Here is a 23,346-nt window from a genome sequence, read left to right as displayed (position 1 = left end):
ACCTAACTTTTGGATACACAGCATGAAAAAATAACCCTATATGATTTATTCTCCCTTTGACATTTCTAAATATGAATATTAATTGGTATTTGTTATGATTGTATTTGTATATAGAAGTATAGATTGTAGCACCATGGACTACACATGTATTATGATTGTGTTATATATGGAACTATATATTTTAGCATTTAAAGAAATATGATATGTTATAATTTTAATGGAGGGATTATTTTATATTATATAATTTTAAATTATTTAAAATTCTATACTACATTTAGACACTTAATTATAATTTTATAAAATCACATTTTCTTTAAATGATAAAATATATACTTCTATATACAAAAACACAATCATAAATAAATGCCAAAATGTTAGAATATATAATTCTATATAAACAATAAATCTCTATTAATATTAATAATTAACATAATTATCATATTTTATATTTAGACAAAAAAATAAAAGGGAGAAAAAATCGTATTATGTGCATTTTTTGAGCTATATTGAGAATTAATTTAATAGCCTTATTACATTACAAAATAAAGTTTAAAACTGTATATAATATATATATATATATATATATATATATATATATATTTATTAAAAATCCCCTTCTGTTCAGCAATGTTGAGAGGATTTAGGGAATGTACCAATGTGTACATCTCCTTTCCTTCGGAAATGAATCTTTAGAGAGAAGTTTCCGTACGTAACAGGAGAAGGGCCGGGGTTGAAGCTTGTTGAATTCAAATTCTTCTCCATCAATGGAAAAAAAATATATGAATATAATGTACCAGAAAGGTCTGTCTAGTTGGCCTGGTTTTTTTTTTTTTTTTTTTTGAATAGAGCATAATAAAAGTAGAATACCCTCATTGTAAAATGTTTTTTACTTATGCGGTTTTTAAACAAAGACACCAAATTGTTACTAAAGTGAATAAGAAAAATGGATAAATATTTAAGCTTTTATTTTAGAGCTGATTCATTCACAAATCCATGCTTAATACACTCGTAAAACATATGAACTTAAAAGAAGGGGGGAAAAAAAAAAAAAAAAAAAAAAACACCAGATAGAGAGAGGAATTTCATTTTCCATCTTAAAGCTTTGTGCAATCCGTTGGCTTGAAAGACACAGTTTTCTTCACAACGTCATAGCCTACCAACAGGTTGGCTTGGGCCAAGTTACCGAAAATGGAAATTGACCCTGGTTCATCTGATGCAGCAACGAAAGCCAAGCACACAACTTGCTCATCTACTCTGATGAAGGTGGTGCTCGAACTCAGATTCACATCTGCACCGGTGAAATGAGCTGTGATACTTGGACCCGTAAAATCATCTGATGATGACTCGTAGCAAAGGCTTAGAACTCCACTCGGGTCTTCAGTAGGTTCTAAATCAATTTCGGCTTTCACTTCTGATTCAAAATCGGGGTACAAGTCTGATGGCAATATTGTCAATGTTGTGCCTGAATCAATGATAATATTGCCCTCTGCTGAATCTCCCGATTGGGAAGGCTTTGTCAGTTCGATTCTCTTTCTGCCAACACTAATTGCTTCGAGTGTTAGGTAGTAGAAGGTGTCAATATCTTCGGGGACTATGGGAGTAGACACGGCTCCAGAACCTGAAACCACGGCCTTACTACCGAAATTCAATTTGCTTGTGGTATCGCCTTGGGAAGTGAATGGAATCAAGCAGTAGGAGAATTTGCCATCAATAGAAGAATCCAATTGGGAAACAAGAGAAACCGCGCCACCTCCAAGGCCAACAATCCCAGAACCGTTTGCATGGAAGGTTCCACCGTTATTGTGTCCGCACCCTATGATAGTTTTAGGGAGAGGCACAGGGCGGCTTGTAGTTGATCCCAGAGTGAGGGTGTCAACGGCAAGGTCTCCATTTGAGAAAGATCGATCGCCATAAGACACGGTGTATGAGCAACTTGAATCATTGCTGCCTGAGCATGAGGTTCCTTTTAGAGAATCACATTGGGATGAAGAGCATGAAACTTTTTTGTACGTTCTTGACCTTGTAGGATCAAAAAGTGGAGCTGTTTGTTTGTAGCAGCCATTGCAAGGCTTGCACTGTAACCAAATCAAATCACTACCAGTATCAGCAATGCCTAGGATTTCGACTGGTGGTGTACCAACAGAGTATTTCAAGAGGTATTCACCTCCATTTGAGATTATATCTGCTTGAGCTGCATTGGTAGAGAGTGAAGAAGTTGGCTTAAAATGGTTGACCCGATTGATGGAACGACGTAAAGCCTTGGCTATGCGCTGTGAACGAGTTTCTGAAGGGTCATAGAAGGGAGAGTTTGGAGAGTCACGGTGGATTAGATCCACACTAAAGCCCCCATTGGAAGCCTCAATGGGAGAGAAGCTACAAAGAAAAACAACGGAGAATGTAGTTGCTAATGCAGCGAATGAGAGAAGTGAGTGAAGAGATGCCATGACTGGTTGATTGTTTGTGATGATGAAAAGGTGAAAGGATTTGAGTCTTTATATAGCACTCTACATGGGGGGAACAGAGAAAATATTTAATGAGAGACACGAAAATGAAGATACGCTATTTGTGTTTTAAACAAAATCGAATTTCTTTCCATTATTGCGTTGATTTTCTTTGATTTTTTCAGTAAAGGCAAGATCTGATAATTTGATAATGGTTAATAGGAAAACATTTTTGGTAAAGACTAACGCGTGATTTGCATGCATTTTTACAGAATTACAAGAATCAATTATTTCCATGTAACGTTAGGGAATTGTTAGGGAAATTATTTAAATAATATACAGATGGCAATATTAAAAGTATCAAATACTAATTCTTTTTTAATTTTTAGAACCAAGTTTTAATATGTAGATAAATGCATATTAAGACTTGGTTCTAAAAAAAAACGAGTCATTTTTCCAAGATAGTTGAAAATTTTCTAAAAATAAGTCATACTTTTTATGTTGACCAAAGATATGCATAAAAAATATGCATAAAAAAAGATGAATAAAAGCTATTTTTGGTCAACATAAAAAGTATGGCTTATTAAAAGTATCAAATATTAATTCTTTTTTTTTTTTTTAGAACCAAGTCTTAATATGCATTTATCTACATATTAAGACGAATCATTTTTAGAGATTGTTTTTCATAAAAGGTATGGCTTATTTTTTTTTTTTTTTTAGAACCAAGGCTTATTTTCAGCAATGACATTTTCTAGAAAACGAGTCATTTCCAAGAAGTATTTTCTATAAACCATCTCATTTTCTAATATTTGGTAGCAACTTTAAATGAGTTGAAAAATAATCTCATAACTTCCCTTATTTAGCTTGCTGTGAAATATAGTTGTTTTCCAAAAACGAATTAATGGAAAACAATCTCTAAAAATAAGCCATACTTTTTATGTTGACCAAAAATAGTTTTCTTTTGACTCACCTTTTTTTATGTTACCAAACACTAAAAAACATGAAAAACTATTTTTACACAAAGTTTTCCATCAAAACAAACGGAGCGTTAATTCCATGCCACCTATTTTGGGGTTAAGTCTAATAGAATTTAGCATTAAAAACCAATCTACCTCTCTCTCAAAAATAGCATATTGAGGATAAATTAGTCTTTTAATGCTACTTCTTGTGTGCGTGTTTTACAATACTTAGTAATCTAAAAAAAAAAAAAGACGGTAATGGGTTAAGTGTTATTGTAACATCTTAGTCATTCTGACCAAAAGAAAAAAAAAAAAAAAAAAGGTGTAAAGTTAGATTTTTAATGGTTCACACCTCCTAACTACCCCACCTACCCCACCCTTTCCCACCACTCATTTTGCACTTATCTCTTCACTCTTTGGCCGGCTCACTCTATTCTTTTCCTTTCATTTTTTTGTTTTCTCTCAAACACTCCTCTCTACTCTTTTACCCTCTCACCGGTACTACATCACACCACCACTACCATTTTCACCATCATTTTTCGGCAAGATCACCGGAAAATTCTTGTGAACCCATAAGCACCTTCACATCTTTTATTTGAGGTAAAAATTTCTAATCTTTTTGGTGAGTTTTACACTTTTGCTTGAGGTTATTTTTATCTAAGCTTGAATAATGATACTCATGTGATTTATGAGCATTGGAAGTGATATTTATGTGTTTTTTATGAATGGGTTTGTATTGGTGGAATTATTTGATTAGTGAGTATATAATTTGTGCTAAAAATGGCTACTTAAGGTTTATGTATGGTGGAAAATTTAGGGGTTTTAAGTTATAATGTGTGATGGTTGGTAAATTTAATTTTTCCATTGCCATTGGGTTTATTTGGAGTTAGTTGAACTTCTAAATTTCTTGTCATGGAGGATATCATGATTTTGCTTTCATGGGTCTCCTAATAATGTAGTGTAAATTTTATGAAAGCTAGTCATAATGTTGGAGATGATATTAAATGGGTTAAATTATAAATTGGAGTCTATGCCTTGTGAATTAATTTGTTGAGAAACTTTGGAAGAGGAATATGTTATTGATGAGGTTAAATACTAGGCTTGCCTAATTAAGTGTTTATTTGGCAATTTCTAAATTGTGGCTAGATACAATTTCAAGCTCTATGTTTATTATGATAAGTTTACTTGATATTGTTTAGGTTCCAGCTAATCTCCTTGGAGCTTGTAGAATTAGGCTTTTGCGGTTGCGAGGTAAGTTGCTTTTTAATGGGATTTTTGAAAAAATAACCATATTGCATAAATGTTGTTTTTGGGTTAGACACGCTTTTGGAAACTACCTATGGAAATTATATTTTCCTAAAAACTATTATGTCATGATCTTAATATATTTATGATTATACATGAAAATGCATCATATTTGGTATTACACTTGAGGAAATGCATGAATTGTTGACATGGAAAAAGGAGCATCTTTTATTTTACCTTTGATAAGGAAATCATGGAATTTATGGTATATTAGAAAATTAAAGATGCTTATCTTGTCTTGTTATGTGGGAAATTGATAGAAAATCTTTTTTACAAGAATGAAGTTGAAAACCTTACAAACTTTGTGGAAGTTAGATTATTTAAGGTTTTTTCTTAAACTATCTGGATATAAACTATGTGTTTCAAAGTGTATGTAACATGTGAACTTTATGTAGTTTTAACACCATGCCATGTGTGATTTCTCGGTGATCACCCGATTTGGTTTCTGTAGTCTTTGTGACAACGGAATCAAATCCAGGTTAGTGCACTTTCACTTTGGATGACGTGTTCTTCCCTGCTGCCTATGGGGGGAAGAGGTTCCTTGATTGTATGTGGGTGAGGCTAATGCCCATGGGGCCAAGAGACCACATGCAAGAGAGGTCCTATTTGACACGCTCTCAGCTGCCCATGGGGAGAGAAAAAAACCTTGAGGGTATGGGTGAGGCTGCTATCCATGAGGCCAAGAGTCTGCATACTAGAGAGGAGAATATCATGCCAGTTGTGAATTGGTGGATCCCCTGACCGGTCTATGTGATTGTATGGTATATTTATGATAAAATTATCGTATGTTAGATTTTATGGCTTTGAAAATTATATTGTTAGTGCTTACAGATTATAATATATAGTTTCATGGTATTACTTTGAGAAACTTTGTGTTTCATCATTTAATCATTCTTGTTACATTATTATTGAAAGAGATCTTGCATTATTCAGTTAGCAATTTCCCAAACTAAAACATGTTTTGCAAACTATTTATAATCATGAAACTTGCATTTCCCCCACCCCCATTAATTATGCTACTTACTAGGCTTTAGCTCATCCCACCCTCTAATAGTTTTTCAGAGTAATTAGCTATATCTTGGATATGAAGCTTACTTCGTTGGTGATGATTGAAGTGCTATGTTGAATTTAGAGACTTTTGCTGTAAACAGTTGGTGACTTGATTTTACTATGTTCACTGAGACATTAATTAATTCTATTGGAGGTTGGTCACTTGAGGTTTCTTAGCCTTAGGTGTGGTAGGCCTAGACTCAATATTAAGATTTATTATTCTTGATAAGATTGTAACTTTGTGTAGTCCAAGAGTCTTGTAATATATATTCATGTATTATGTGGAGGCACTTGATTTTTAGTTATTGTTCATAAATGTGTGATAGAGCTCTGACTTGCAATGTGGAGATCTATGGTTATATATTCTTATCCTGTGAAAATGAAGGAAAATAAATATCTCCTATAGTTTGGTTTTCCAAAAAGGGAAAAATCTACAATTACCGTTAAGATGTTTCTCATGTTTGGGCCCTTTTGGGTTTGAGGCGTGACAATTATGGTATCAAAACTTAGATTATGATTTTGTAGACTTTTAAAATAGGAATTGATTTTGATCTAAGTCAGAGCATTAGGAGTTTGATAAATCCTTTATTCTTTTCATTTGTTTTAGCCTCCACCTACTTTTCCTTTATTCTTATCTAGCTTGTCTATGCTAACCTTCTATGTTGCCTTGCGATTACCTACTTTGTTTCTTGCGCATAGACATAAGTACCTTTGTACACTATACCTCCTAAAAAGAAAGCACATAAAGTAAGGCATGTAGATGAGGTTGCAACTCCAGAGCATGGCCTTAGGCGGTGCCAAGGGCATGAGAGATTTGTCACTACTGATGGTGGTGAGATTGATGGGGTGGCAAACAGGATCAATGCTAGGATTGCTAGGTCGGTCCAGGGTGGTGGGTGTAGGTAGGAGGGTTGTTCTTTTGGGGAGTTCCATAAGCAAAACTCTCCAACATCTAATGGGGAGCCTGATCCAATGGCAGCAGAATTGGTTGCTAAAAATGGAAAAGTTATTGAGAGCCCTGAACTACTTGATTTTGGAGTTATTGGTTTTAACCCCTGCTGGCGATACTTTAATGATTAATCTTGTGCTTAAGTATTGTATTCTTTTCATTGAGGGTAGAGATTTATTGGCTGATTTGGTGTTACTAGATACGCATGATTTTGATGTCATTTTGGGCATGGATTGGTTGACTTCTTATCATGCTGGCATGCATTGTTTTGAGAAAAAGGATGGGTCTATGAGGTTATGTATTGATTACCATGAGCTTAATAGAGTCACCATTAAGAATAAATATCCTTTACCTCGTATTAATGACCTATTTGATCAGTTGCAAGGAGCACAAGTCTTTTCTAAAATTGATCTTCATTCGGGTTACCACTAGTTGAAGATTAAGGGTGAGGATATACCAAAGACGACCTTTCGGTCTAGATATGGTCATTATGAATTTTTGGTGATGTCGTTTGGATTAACTAATGCCGCATCTACTTTTATGGATTTTATGAATAAGGTATTTCATGAGTACTTGGATCACTTTGTCATTATGTTCATTGATGATATTTTGATTTATTCTAAGAGCCAAGAAGAGCATGAAGAACACTTGAGGATTGTTTTACAGATTCTAAGAGAAAGGAAGTTGTATGCTAAGCTGAAGAAGTGTGAATTCTGGTTCAATCAAGTGGTGTTCTTGGGTCAGGTGATATCTAAGGATGGAATTACGGTGGATCCTAAGAAGATAGAAGCGATGGTTAATTGGGATAGGCCTATAAATGTGAGTGAGGTTAGAAGTTTCTTGGGCCTTGCTGGTTACTATAGAAGATTTGTAGAGGGATTTTCCCGCATTGCAGCTCCTTTGACACAATTAACTCGAAAGAATGTTAAATTCGAATGGAAGGAAGAATGTGAGAAAAGCTCCCAAGAGCTAAAGCGAAGATTGGTCACAGCTCCAGTGTTAACTATCCCTTCAAGTACAGGGGGGTTTTGTCATTTATAGTAATGCTTCCCATAAGGGACTTGGTTGTGTGTTGATGCAAAATGGTAAGGTTGTGGCTTATGCCTCTAGTCAATTGAAAAATAATGAGAAAAATTATCCCACTCATGACTTAGAGTTGGCTGCTATTGTTTTTGCTTTGAAAATTTGGAGACATTATTTGTATGGGGAAGGATATTAGATTTTCACTAATCATAAAAGTTTAAAGTATTTCTTTACCCAAGGGTTAAGTATGAGGCATTGGAGATGGTTAGAACTGGTTAAGGATTATCATTGCTTTATTAACTATCATCCTGGTAAGGCTGATGTTGTAGTTGATGCTCTTAGTAGAAAGCCTTCAAGTTTTTCAGCTACTTTGCTAAACACTCGAAAGGAAATTATTTAGGATCTTGAAAGGATGGAGATTGAGGTTGTTATGGGCCATTCTAAGGCCTACCTGGCTAGTTTGAGTGTTTAACCAACTTTGGTGGAAAGAATTAAATTATCACAGGCCGATGACCCACATTTAAAGAAAATCATGGATGAGGTGTGTAGTGGAAAGAAATCTAAATTTTTATTTCTGAGGATGGTGTTTTGAGATTGGGGAGTAGACTTGTGTGCCAAATGATCTATTGATTAAAAAGGAGATTCTAGAGGAAGTGCACTATTCCCCACGTACAATACATTCGGGTAGTACAAAAATGTACCATAATCTTCATGAAAAATTTTGGTGGAATAATATGAAAAGGGAGATCGCTTACTTTGTAGAGCAATGTTTGACTTGTCAGCAGGTTAAGGTGTTGCACCAACAACCCTCGGGTTTGTTGCAACCACTTCCTATTCCCCAACGAAAGTAGGAGAAGATTACAATGAATTTTGTTTTAGGATTGCCAAGATCTCCTAAGGGTCATGATGCTATTTGGGTGATATTGATAGAATGACAAAATCAACTCATTTTCTCCCTATTTGGGTGAACTACTCCCTTGATCAGTTAGCTCAGCTCTATGTTGATGAGATTGTGAGACTTCATGATGTACCCACTTTTATTGTTTCAGATAGAGATCCAATGTTTACTTCTCATTTTTCGGGTGGTGTGCAAAAGGCCTTGGGTACTAGATTTGATTTTAGCACAGCTTTCCACCCTCAGAAAGATGGACAGTTTGAAAGGACTATTAAAACTTTAGAAGATATGTTGAGAGCATGTGTTTTGGATTTTAAAGAGAGTTGGGCTAGTCACTTACCCTTGGTGGAGTTTGCTTACAATAATAGTTATCATTCAAGTATTAAAGCAGCACCTTATGAGGTTTTGTATGGGAGAAAGTGTAGATCCCCAATTTGTTGGGATGAAGTGGGAGAACAAAAGATCTTGGGGCCAGAAATTATTCAGAGGACTTGTGAAAAGGTAAATATGATTCGTGATCGACTACGAGCAGCCCAAAGTAGACAAAAGAGCTATTATGAAATTAAAAGGAAGGCTTTGGAACTTGAAATTGGAGATAAAGTTTTCCTGCAGGTTGCACCTACGAAAGGAGTAATGAGATTTGGTAAAAAGGGTAAGTTAAGCCCTAGGTTTGTAGAGCCTTTTAAGGTCTTGGAGAGAGTGGGGGAAGTTGAATATAGAATTGCCCTACCACTGGCATTGTCAGGAATTAATAATGTTTTCCATGAGTTTATGTCGAGGAAACACATTCTTGATCCTTCACATATTTTGAGCTATGAGCCTCTTCAGATTAGAGATGATTTATCATATGAAGAAGTTCTAGTAGAGATTTTGGACCGTAAGGAGCAAGTGTTACGCAATAGAACAATAGCTTAGGTAAAGGTGCTTTGGAAGAATCATTCGGCAAAAGAGGCATCTTGGGAGCGTGAGGATGATATGTTGTCAAGATACCCAAGCCTTTTTCAAGATCAAGGTACGTAAAATTTTGAGGACGAAATTTTTTATAAGAGGGGAAGAATGTAACGTCTTAGTCATTCTGACCAAAAGAAAAAAAAAAAAAAAAAGGTGTAAAGTTAGATTTTTAATGGTTCACACGTGCCTCCCAACTACCCCACCTACCCCACCCTTCCCCACCACTCATTTTGCACTTATCTCTTCACTCTTTGGCCGGCTCACTCTATTCTTTTCCTTTCATTTCTTTTGTTTTCTCTCAAACACTCCTCTCTACTCTTTTACCCTCTCACCAGTACTACATCACCACCACCACTACCATTTTCACCATCATTCTTCGGAAAGATCACTGAAAAATTCTTGTGAACCCATAAGCACGTTCACATCTTTTATTTGAGGTAAAAATTTCTAATATTTTTAGTGGGTTTTGCACTTTTACTTGAGGTTATTTTTATCTAAGCTTGAATAATGATACCCATATGATTTATGAGCATTGGAAGTGATATTTATGTGTTTTTATGAATGGGTTTTGTATTGGTGGAATTATTTGATTAGTGAGTATATAATTTGTGCTAAAAATGGCTACTTAAGGATTATGAATGGTGGAAAATTTAGGGGTTTTAAGTTATAATATGTGATAGTTGGTAAATTTAATCTTTCCATTGCCATTGGGTTTATTTGGAGTTAGTTGAAGTTCTAAATTTCTTGTCTTGGAGGATATCGTGATTTTGCTTTCATGGGTCTCTTAATAATGTAGTGTAAATTTTATGAAAGCTAGTTATAATGTTGGAGATGATATTAAATGGGTTAAATTATAAATTTGAGTCTATGCCTTGTGAATTAATTGTTGGAAAAATGCATAGAAAATACGTGTTTGTATCTCATACAAAACATGCGCAGCGAAAATATTAACAGTTCTACTTCATTCGCAATTGATAACATGTACTATGTAAGTTTTAGAATTAGGAACAAGAAAGCCTGCCTTGGTACGGTGAAATTCAAAACTGAAGATCTGAAGCACTTAAGAATACTTTTAATTTTCACTCCAATTCCACTTAATGCCCAAGATGTGTGGTCTTTCAATCAGTTTCCAAGGAGACAATAAGAGAGTGTCCAACACTCATATACTCACCATTTCAGAATGATGTCTCACACCACTAACGAAATTCTGTATGTTTCTCTTCTTATATAGAACTGATTATCTAATTGGGCTAGCCTTTTGGGCCATTCCAATTGGGCTCTTGTGTGTGGCTTGGAGTGGGACTAAAAGGGACCAATAAGACACTAGCTCCAATGGGCCTTGGGCTTTTTTGTCAACTCTTGACAAGTCCAAAGTTAACATTAATTATATTTAATATCACTATATAAATATAGTTACCCTCTAGGCCTTATCTATAAATTATATCCCAAAACTTTATTGTACATGTAACCCCTTCATAAAATATTCGTAGTAATACAAAGTCATGAAAGGAGACTGCCACTTTGAAGATTACTACATCTTAATTCTTGAGTACCCGATTTAATCCTTTATATTATTCATTTTATATTTATGAAATCCAATTTCATAAATATATACTTTAGTAACTCCTTACTAAAGTGGTTGGGCCCAACTCTCTGAATAACCAAACCCATTAGACTTATCTCAAGGGAATATTTTGTATCACCATTAAGAGGCTATGAATTCCATCTTAAGAATACATGTTTCATCAACACTAAATGTGGCTGCCCAAAATATTGAGATTTTGACCGCGACAAATAAATCTCACTTCTGATATATCAAAGCAACCTACATCTCATGATCATGTTCATTATTCTCTCAGGATTAAGAGTTCATGTAAATAGAAGTCGTGAGATTTATTATTCATGTGATAGTCGTTAGAAGAATAATAAATCTCACAACGGTTCAGTTCAATATGTCTTAACTCTTAAAACATATCAATATACCAACTAGAAATCTCTATTTCTATGATCAAGACAAATCATTTTAGTTGATATATTATAGTTTTCGCAGATGAAACACCCAATTTCATCACCGACTACGAACTACATTTTAAGTTTACAAGGAACTTGTGATTTACATCTTCTGTGACTAAATCACATAAATCACATACAATGCATCTCATGGACTAAGATAATATCCCATTAGTTCATTTATAAATAGTCTCATATAATTAAACATTAATTATTAATGACATGCCAATAAATTGGATTTTAGGGCATAAACCCCAACATTAATTTGTTGAGAAACTTTGAAAGAGGAATATGTTATTGATGAGGTTAAATACTAGGCTTGCCTAATTAAGTGTTTATTTGGCAATTCCTAAATTATGACTAGATACAATTTCAAGCTCTATGCTTATTATGATAAGTTTACTTGATATTGTTTAGGTTTTAGCTAATCTCCTTGGAGCTTGTAGAATTAGGCTTTTACAGTTGCGAGGTAAATTGCTTTTTAATGGGATTTTTGAAAAAATAACCATATTGCATAAATGTTGTTTTTGGGTTAGACACGCTTTTGGAAACTACCTATGGAAACTATATTTTCCTAAAAACTATTATGTCATAATCTTAATATATTTATGATTATATATGAAAATGCATCATATTTGGTATTGCATTTGGAGAAATGTGTGAATTGTTGACACAGGAAAATGAGCATCTTTTATTTTACCTTTGATAAGGAAATCATGGAATTTATGGTATTTTAGAAAATTAAAGATGCTTATCTTGTCTTATTATGTGGAAAATTGATAGAAAATCTTTTTGACAAGAATGAAGTTGAAAACCTTACAAACTTTGTAGAAGTTAGATTATTTAAGGTTTTTTCTGAAACTACCTGGATATAAACTATGTGTTTCAAAGTGTATGTAACCTGTGAGCTTTATGTGGTTTTAACACCATGCCATGTGTGATTTCTCGGTGATCACCCGATTTGGTTTCTGTAGTCTTTGTAACAACAGAATCAAATCCAGGTCAGTACCCTTTCACTTTGGATGACGCGTTCTTCCCTACTGCCCACGGGGGAAGAGGTTCCTTGATTGTGTGTAGGTGAGGCTGCTGCCCATAGGGCCAACAGACCACATGCAAGAGATGTCCTATTTGACGCGCTCTTTTTGCCAGTTGTGAGTGGGTGGATCCCCTGACCGGTCTATGTGGTAGTATGGTATATTTATGATAAAATTATCGTATGTTAGATTTTATGGCTTTGGAAATTATATTGTTAGTGCTCACAAATTATAATATATAGATTACTCTGAAAAACTGTTAGAGGGTGAGATGAGCTAAAGCCCAGTAAGTAGCATAATTAATAGGGGTGGGGGAAATGCAAGGTTCATGATTATAACTAGTTTGCAAAACATGTTTTAGTTTGGGAAATTGCTTACTGAATAATGCAAGATCTCTTTCAATAATAATGTAACAAGAATGATTAAATGATGAAACAAAAAGTTTCTCAAAGTAATACCATACCTTAGATATGAAGCTTACTTCGTTGGTGATGATTGAAGTGCTATGTTGAATTTGGAGATATTTGCTATTAACGGTTGGTGACTTGATTTTGCTATGTTCACCGAGACATTAATTAATTCTATTGGAGGTTGGTCACTTGAGGTTTGTTAGCCTTAGGTGTGGTAGGCCTAGACTTGATATTAAGATTCCTTATTCTTGATAAGATTGTAACTTTGTCTAATCCAAGAGTTTCGTAATATATATTCATGTATTATGTGGAGGCACATGATTTTTAGTTATTGTTCATAAAGGTGTTATAGAGCTCTGACTTGTAATGTGGAGATTTATGGTTATATATTCTTATCCTGTGGAAATGAAAGGAAAATAAAGATCTCCTATAGTTTGGTTTTCCAAAAAGGGAAAAATCTATAAGTACCTTTGAGATGTTTCTCATGTTTGGACCCTTTTGGGTTCAGGGCGTGACAGTTATAGAGTTATAACTTCGAAGGTTTAATCATGTATTTTGATAGTTCATAGAGAGCAAAATGTAAAATAGGGCATAATTTAGGGTTTAAAAGTGTAATTACCCCTTATATTATTTTTTTATGCCAAAGTATGATAGTTAATGCGAGCTAAAGAAAACAATTCACAAGGTCATAATCAAGTGACAGCAAGTCATAGGCACGTGAAAGGTGATAGTTATGTTACAACAATTATTAGAGGGGTTCTTAGCTAAGTTTTTATGGAATTAGAGCAATTATAGTGTGACACATTGCAAAGAAACAAGAATAATAACTGTCAAGATTCATGTATAAATAAGAAGAACACCCTCTCACAAAACAAACACACACTCATCTATCAGACCTGAGACATTGCTTCTCTCATTCTTGAGGTTATCACTTCATGCTTTTAATAGTTAGACCTTATATAGAATTTGAGGAGTTTTGTAAGGGGTGAGATTCCAAGAGAGCTAAGTTGCAAAAAGAGGATATATTTGAAGTAATAAGATCTCATAAATTTATCCAAACAATAAGTTAGAACATTCCTTATAGGTTATAATCCCACCAGTAAATCTTGTAAGTTATTATTATAATTATTATTTGGTGTTAAGTTTTAGATCCCTGGAAAATACAATATGTTTAACCTAAATTATTAGCCAAGTAGTTACTTAGTCAATTAATCAGATCTAGGTTAAACATTAATCACGATCAACATGCTCAACGGAAATCTAAATAACACATGATGTGATGACCCAAGAAAACCAATGAAACAACTTGCTTCAAGGTAAAAAACCTAGGGGAGAACTATCCCAAAAGAATAATCCACTATATTAAGTTTAGATTTACAATCAAGAATACCAATTCGAAGTAAATCTAATATAGTTTCCAAGCTGGACTCTAAACTCCATAGACTTCCTTGATTTGAATCTGTTCTTACATGAACCACCTGTTCATGGCTTGAGCTTCAGGACACTTGATAGTTGAAGGCTTGGCTACAACTTTACTCCACCAGTACTAGAAATATGGATTTGATCTCCGGTAGATTTTTAATAGAGTTAGAAAGTACAAAACCTCATAGATCTCATAGGAGTAACTCTCGAGACTCGAAAAACATGTATTAGGGTTTTCCTTTAATACCTAGTAGTGTTGGACTAAAACCCAAAACGTTTTCATTTGCTATTGGGCTTCAATTAAAATTTTGCAAATCGTAGTTCGATTGGTCGAGACTTCTCTTCGATCGGTCAAGCTTGACAGATTTTCAATTTTTCTTTTTGCAGATTGTACGTTCTTGAATCTTAACTTGTGTCAACTTGAACAATGTTGAAACACTTCAAAGACACTAAGATCTTATACTAGAAATATTTGTTTTCTTGGTTTGCCAACATACAACAAATATAGTTCCTAAACATTTATGACTAAATATTTAGAACCTGACATTCCCCCCCCCCCCTCTTTGGCAATCTGTGACAAAACTTACACACAACATGAATTTCTCAATTCAAGAACTAACCTAATTACAATGAATTGCCCTGTACAATTTAATCACAATCTACTATCTACAAGTTGCAATAATAGACAGTAGCGTCATAAAAGAATTAACCTATAAATTTCTGAAATACTGAAAATAAACCATTAAGGTATGCTTGGAAAATACAGTAAAAACATAACTTAGAACCACAAAACCAAAAATAAAACAAGAAAAACAAAAATAAAACAAAGAAACCAAAGGAAAACACTATATCTCATAATCATCAAGTTTGTGAAACAAGTAAAATAAAAACAGTAAAGAAGAGGCTTAAACAAAGCTAAATAATAATAAATAAAAAAATGTAAACACTAGAACTCCCCCTAAATACAAACAACTCCTAAGTACAAGAATTCTCCACTAAACCTACTCTACTACTCCTCCTTTTTGTTACGTATTGCCAAAGTCAATCAACTCAGTCATCCGAGGGTGGAGGTGGTGGAAAAGAACTCTTATACTGATGGAACTTAACTCTCAAAATAGTAACATCCGTGTTTAGTGAGTCCAAGAGCTGTCCATGAGCCGCCTGAGTTGTCAAGAAGGTCTCCATCATAGTGTGATGTGACAGTTGTGTCTCAAGCACTCTCTCTAGCATGGAGCGGAGAGATGGTGAATCTCTAGCAATGCTAGTAGCGGGAGCATCCTCATCAACAAGAACTATTGGATCAATCTACTCATCTCCTTGAGGAGGATCCATTCTTTGTCGCTTTCTTGTTCCTTCACTTGTTGCCAGAGTCTTCTCTTGTGCTCTACTTTGCTTCAGCCCATAGGTGCCATATGATGAACAAACTCAAAAGAGGACAAACAAACAAACCCTAGATACTTTAAGATCCTAAGGATAGAAACAATCCTTAGATGTGTTTCTGTTAACCTCTACTATAGTTTGAATGAAAAGAGAATGGAGAGTAATGGCGGCACCAGTGACAAGGGCATACATGGATATACACAGATCAATAGGAAAAACACTATGACCTCCAATCCTATACAACAAATAGTTCACTTCGGTTTGTTCACTAATGTCAAGTCCAGGCTTATTTGCCCATGTCATTGGTTTGTCACACAGAAGTGACATGAGAGAGGGAGGATTAGTGTATGGATATGCAGGGTTACAGACAATAGGAATAGAGAGAGCATCAGCCATTACTTTCTTAGTGATCTAATACTCATCACCTCGAATCCATGTAGTTAAGAAGTGACCACTAGATATAGTAGAATGAATAGACATAATATATAAGATTTCTCTAATTATAGCTGCAGGAGGAGACTTTAAACTTGTACAAATAGGCAACCAACCCCTAGAATCTAGATTTTGTTGAGTGAAGGGATCCAACTCATCTAGATATACTTTCCTCTCTGTCCAAATGGACCTAAATTTGACCAAGGTATCATATTTTTTGAAGTTCTCCACGGTGTGATAACTAGTGGAATTAAAAGGTTCACTAGAGGATGATGTACCCCTAGACACTTTCTTTGCAATAGTTTTCTTAGGACCCATTTCGAAGATCTAAAGAGGGAGAAATAGAAGAGAAACACAAAGAAAACCAAGGGCAAACTACATTAGAGAGATAAAAAGGATATAGGAATGCAATCTTGAAAATCTATATGATGCATGAAACTAATGCATTGAGGTGTTCAAAATCACAGAATTTTGAAAATTGGCCAAGAAAATCCAGTTTTATAAAAAAAAACCCCAATTTATAAACATAAACCCTAATTTTTTTAAAAACACACAAATTGAGTAAGTGATCATCACAACAAGTATCGAGCATGTTGTAAACAAACAATCAATCAAAAACATGGATCAATTTTACCTAATTTAGCCCAATCGAACAAAATCCCCAATTTCTTCAACAACACATGAACCCTAGTTTGAAAAAATTTCAAGAACCATTAAAATTTTAAATTAAAGCATAGGAATCATGTTAATATCATGTATACACAAAAAATCATTAATCATTTTAAATCAAAGCATCCAAAATCATCAAAAGCCCTAAAATTTCTAAGTCTAAAAATTTCAAGAAAAATGAATGTTTTATGCATGTATGAATGTAATTTTGATAAAAAAGAAAGGATAAAAGTGATGTCGCGGAAGCCTGAAGAAAGCAAACATGATACTCTCTTTGATAGACAGAAACTAAACTGTTAGTTTTTAGGTAGTAAACCTCAAATCCACGAGGGGTTCCTTGAGTCCACTAGAGAAATAATTTTTTTTTAAAAGTCTGTATTTTATTAGTAATAATCTATTTTGCTTGTGATGGCTACAAAACATATAAATACTGAGAAAGTAAAACTCTAAGAAGATTAGGAAATGTCTAAAACCCTAATTCGCACTAATTACAAGGTTAGGTGGCAAAATACCGAATTTTACAAAAAATGGTAAAATTAAGTTAAATGCAAAATTAAAATTACTGACCTTAAGGATCATCCCAAAATAAGCAGGGACCTTATTTTGATATTTAAGCAAAAAGTTATTAAGTATACAAAAATTACTATAAACGGAAAAATTGTAGTTTTTGAGGGCTAAACGGAAGAATTTGCCATTTTCAAGGGGTACCTTGTGGCAAATCAATGACTATAACTCAGAAGGCCATTTAACTTTAACTTGCCAAATGTCATGCAATTTCGACTCTATTGCCCACGATTTCTACTAATGGCTTTTTGCTTTGCGCGATGATTTCATACGTGTGCGAGAGTCCAGAAATACCATGGCGATTTGTTCTACATCAAAAAGCGCCTTACTAGATGTGTAGAACAAAACCCTTGAAGCTTTGACTCAGAAAAGACAATATATATATATATATATATATATATATATATATATATATATATATATATATATATATATAAGTTCTCAGAGGGATCGAGAAGAGTCAAAGAAAAATGATAGAAGAGGACAAAAACTAATCTATCAAAGGGTTAAGATTTTGAAATTTTCGAATTTTGATCGGTCGAGAGGAATTGAGCATCGATCAAAATAGATTTCTAGAAAATTTCGATCGATCGAGCCTCAATTGAACCGGATAGAAAGTTTTGGCATAAAAAGTGGGTTTCTTCGATTAGTGGAGGATTAGCTTTGATCAATTGAACTAGTGAAAAAATCTTCAATTTTGAAAAAAACCTACTCAAAAGCAGTTTTTATGACATGAAATGTACATGAAAACATCCAAAAGGTTTCAAAAAAAAATTTGCACTGAAGTTCTCAAACTTAAACACAAACAAGAAGTAAAAATCACTTGATTTAAAACTTCTAAACCATTTTTCTTCAAATTCCACCCAAATAAAGAAAAGTGTATTAAACATTACTTCTTATGCAATAAAAGATGGCCAGACTAGACAACACACACAATCTTATGTACAAAATTTAGCACTAATTTGCGTGCAGTGTGTGCAACTAGTACGTGTATAAAACAGAAAATAGGTGATATGTAGATAGAATTTACTTAAATTTTCTACATTATCAATCACATTAGTTTCAAAGTGACTATCACCTAATGAGTTACATCCTGTAACTTCCACATTTCTTAGAAAATACGCTTGCAATTATTTTAAAAGCTTTTTTATTTTATTTTTTCTTTCCTTTTTCTTTTGATTTTAATTTTTTTTAGCACAATCAAAGATATGATGCATGGGTATACAGGAAATGGAAAAGAAAATACCTTTTATATATATATATATATATATATATATATATATATATATATATATACATATATATATATATATTAAACATTTTTTTTTCTTGCTGTGCAACTGCTACACCTTATCAAGCATGACTTTTATGATTTGCACACAGATGTTTATGAATAGTGAGTTATAGTGGTGAAATGGTTATTTATACATTTCTCCTAAGATTTTTTAGTCCTTACAATCAAAATATATGACATCAAAATCAAGATCGTTTCATTAAAGAGCAAATACAAATCACAGAATAAAGCATAAAGTAGCATAAATAAAGCTTATCATAGCTAGATAAGGTACACAATCATGAATGCAAATTTGTTTTGGCCAACCTTAATCACATACTAAATGGTGTGCAATGAATTTTTTTTGAATTTTTTATTTAGACAAAAACTTAAAAACAACCAAATCAAACCTAGAATAAAATGCATGAATGTGATGCAGAAAATTAAACCCTAAACAAAAAAATTTGTCCAAAAAATCCAAAGATGAAACACATTGACCATGTCAAATAGGCTCATTTATGATGAGTCTTTTGTATCCACACCTTCTTAGATGTAGGCTTGAAATTGGAGTTTTTAGACATATGAGATTTATGATCAACTCCAGAATCTTGTGCTTTTGTCATAGACACTTTTTTTTTAGTTGCTTGCTTGCTAGCATGCATCTTGAAGTAGTTTGGGCAAGTATGCCCATATCCACCACAAAAATGACAAAACAACTGAGGCTTTTGTTGTTTCTTAGTTATAGGATGAGTAGATTGCTTAGGTTTGGTGTCACTTAGATCCACCTTGATTCTTCTAGTGGCTAGAATTTCTTCCTTTTGAATTCTTACTTCCAGTTTAGGCACAGACACAAGAAGACACAAACTTAGTATGAGTCAACAAAGGAGAAGAACCACTCTCAACATATCTTAATCCAGTCTTGTTAGAAGAAGATGTTTGGACAATGTTATCAAGCTTAGAGCTAGAATTCCTACCAAGTTGTTCTCTAGCAACATTCAATTCTATTTCTAAATCCTTAACCTTTTCAATCAAAGTCATGTTCTCAACTTTAATAGTATTAATCAATTCATTATCATAAAACAATTTGACTAAAATGTTTTTCTTTTCAAGTTCAAGAGTGTCTATCTTTTTCAAAGCCAAGTCAACATTCATGGCTTCTTTTGCTGCAATCTTGCACAGCTTGTAGTAAGTTTATTGTAAGTCAGCATTCTCAGAGAGTTCATAATCAGAAGGACTCTCATCTGCAACCACAGATTCATCTACTACAACAATAGCAGTGAAGGCCATGAACTTACATTCTTGATCACTATCTGATTCGTCATCATCATTAAGAGTGACAAACATATGTAGCTTTACCCTTACACATTAAGTATGTGGGACATTCAGCTTTGACATGCCCAAAACCTTGACATCCAAAACATTGTTGACCCAAAGAGTTGCTAGAAGATTGGCCAACCTTATCTTTACTAAAATAAGGTTTTTTAGATGAAACACCTTTAGGTTGTTCATTCTTCTTCACTTTCTTATGGTCGACAAAGATTTTTTTTGCCAAGATAAGCAGTCTGATAAGTAGAAGAGATCTCATCAACATCTCTACTAATTTCGAGGCCATAAATTTGGACTTATTGGTTTTAAGTAAGTCAGACTCACAAGTTTGTAGGGATCCAACTAATTCCCCACATGAATTGTATAAACATCCTTGCTCTCAGTAATGACAGTGACTTTGGGTCTGAAGTCTTCAGTTAAGGATCTTAAGATTTTTCTAACTATCATAGGTTCCTCATAAACTTCACCAAAGTTAAAAGTAGAGTTTACTATGTCATTGAGTTTAGCGTAAAATTCATCAAAGGTCCCATCATCTTCCACTCTGATACTTTCAAACCTAGAAATTAACTGTTGCAATTTTGATTTTCATAGCTTTTGTTCCTTCATGCACAGTTTGAAAGATATTTCATTCAATGTGAGAAACTTTTACATTAGCTATCTTTTTAAATTCTTCTAGTGAAACAACATTGAATATTGCATTCACTGCCTTGCTATTAAAGCTAGTTGCTTCCTTTCAGGCATCAGTCCATTGAGTCACAAGAGTGGTGGGTTTTTTCCAACCAGTTTCCACAAACAGCCAAACTTTCTCATCCAAAGATTTCAAGAAGGCTTTCATCGTCACCGTCCAGTAAACATAGTTATTCCCATCAAAGTGGGGATGGATCACCAAAGAGTGATCACGATCCATGACAACAGGTATTAAGGATTGACTCTAGGAAAAACTACCAAATCAAGAGCTAACCTACTCTAATACCACTTGTTAAGTTTTGGACCCCCTTGAAAACACAATATGCTTATCCTAATTTGTTACCCAAGTAGTTACTTAGGTCAATTAATCAGATCTAGGTTAAACATTCATCGCAATTAACATTTACTGCAGAAATTTAAATAACACAAGATATGATGACATAAGAAAACCAATGAAACAATTCATTTCAAAGTATATCAAGTTGAGATTTACAAAACCGAGCTCTGAATTCCACAGACTTCCTTGATTTGGATCTATTCCCACATGAACCACCTATTCATGCCTTGATCTTCAAGACACTTGATAGCTAAAGGCTTGGTTGCAACTTTATTCCTCCTGTAATAGAAATATGGATTTGATCTCTGGTAGGTGCTTGATAGAGTTAGAAGGTATTAAACCTCACAGATCTCGCAAGAGTAACTCTCAAAACTTGAAAAATGTGTATTAGGATTTTCGTGTTATACCTAGTTGGTGTTGGACTCAAACCCTAAATGTTTTCGCATGTTGTTGGGCTTCAATTAAAATTCTGTTGATCACAGTTAAATTAGTCAAGGCTTCTCTTCGATTGGTCGAACTTGAAAAATTTTCAATCCTTCTCTACGTTCTTGAATCTTGACTTGTATCAACTTGAGCAATGTTTAAATCACTTCGAAGACATTAAGATCTTACACTAGACATGTTTTTGTTCTCGGTTTGCCAACATACAACAAATTTAGTTCCTAAACATTTATAACTAAATATTTAAAACCTAACATTTAGGAACAAATTTTCCCCTTCATCCAAACAAATTTCTTATATCAACCAAAATTCAAATTAGAGATAGAAAAATTGAACTTGACTTGAACCCAAATTTTTTGACCTGGAACAAAAAAAGGTTAACCCAACCTGACTGACTAACCTATGATCCAATCTTTTATTTTAAAGTATAAAGAAATAGAAATTAGACCTTGAAATATCATTGACGTTGTTTGTGAAGAAAAAAGATTAACATTTTTTTAATTTTGAAAAATAAATTCATAAATTCCTTACTTCTTGGCAATGTAAAAGGAACATCAAAAGGAAGAGGCCTATTATTGTTGTTGTTTATATTGTTGATACCATATCTTGTACAACTTTGATTTGCATGCAAAATTACCAATTTAAGCCCTAAAAGGCCAAAAATTGCATTATTAATATGAAACGAAAAAAAGTAACTACATGAAATAATTTGTTCTAAACATATATTGAATAAATTATTTTAAAGGTCCAAGAGTTTAAAATCCCAAAATCACTATTTTTGACTAAGTTTTACCAACCTTGATTGGGGTTTAGTCAAGGTTTGACCAAAAGTCCAAACATCCGATCAAAAAAAATTTATGCCCATGTTAAAAATCATGAAATTCTCGTTAAAATGACAATTCACCAGTCCAAATCAGAATTCAAACAGAAACAATATAAAAAATATCAAATCTTTGATTAAAAGCCTTATCCATTTTTGTGATGTGTGATTGTAATCTAATTTCGATTAAATTATAATTAAACAAGCACTAATTAGTTCAAGTGGGGATTCGTTGAAAAGGTCTCATGATGGACTTTAATTTACCGTTTTTTTAGAAGAAAAGAAAAATATTAGCCAAAATAAGTTAAGAGAACATCATGAAGCTTTGGAGGAAAATCCTCTATCCACACTAGATAATCGCTAACATGTCTCGCATGTTTAGCAAGACTATGAATAGGGCTATAAATGAGCTAAGTTTTGTCAAGTAGTGCATTTTTAAGCTTGACTCGTCAGGAAAATCAAAAGTTTAAGCTTGGTTTGTGCTTGAGCTTGTAACAAGCTTAAAAATAGTGTTTGAGCTTAAGCTCATGGGAAAGCTAAAAAGCTTGAGCTTAACTTGGCTTAGCTTGATTAATTAGTCAATCCAAACTCAAGCTTAATATCAAGCTCAAACTCGAGCTCAGGTTAAGTTTTTGAGCTTGAGATCTAAAAAAATTACATTATTAAATGCTTAAATCTCTAAAATTAAGGAAAAAAAAATAGTATACTCATTTTATTATGCATCTAGTCTTACTTATGATTAGCCATTATTCAAATTATTAATTTACATAATATAATTTATTCATTCATTCATCATTTATTGTCTATAGTTTCAGCAATTCTTCAAAGTACAATTTTTACATTTACATTAGATAGTGAAGGACTAGAGAAATACCTGTTTGTACCTATTATGAATGAGAAAATACTAACATGTTTCATAATTTTACTTTAAATTATTGATAGGAAATGATCATATGTGGCCTACTTAA

The 23,346-nt window shown here is 33.5% G+C and overlaps 1 protein-coding gene and 1 long non-coding RNA gene across 2 annotated transcripts; one reads left to right on the top strand and one right to left on the bottom strand.

Annotated features, from left to right (window-relative positions):
* Positions 1-1,094: 1,094 nt before the first annotated feature.
* On the bottom strand, positions 1,095-2,456 carry LOC142614925 (aspartic proteinase CDR1-like). Its single transcript, XM_075787564.1, has one exon. The coding sequence runs from the start codon at positions 2,442-2,444 to the stop codon at positions 1,095-1,097; it is 1,350 nt and encodes a 449-aa protein (XP_075643679.1). The 5' UTR covers positions 2,445-2,456.
* Positions 2,457-3,794: 1,338 nt separating this feature from the next.
* On the top strand, positions 3,795-7,826 carry LOC142614512 (uncharacterized). Its single transcript, XR_012840466.1, has 2 exons — positions 3,795-4,000; positions 4,600-7,826. It is a non-coding gene; the product is annotated as an uncharacterized LOC142614512 (long non-coding RNA).
* Positions 7,827-23,346: the final 15,520 nt, after the last annotated feature.

Source organism: Castanea sativa, chromosome 11, assembly GCF_040712315.1.
Source record: "Castanea sativa cultivar Marrone di Chiusa Pesio chromosome 11, ASM4071231v1".
NCBI lineage: Eukaryota > Viridiplantae > Streptophyta > Magnoliopsida > Fagales > Fagaceae > Castanea > Castanea sativa.
This window is presented reverse-complemented; position numbering and strand designations above follow the sequence as displayed.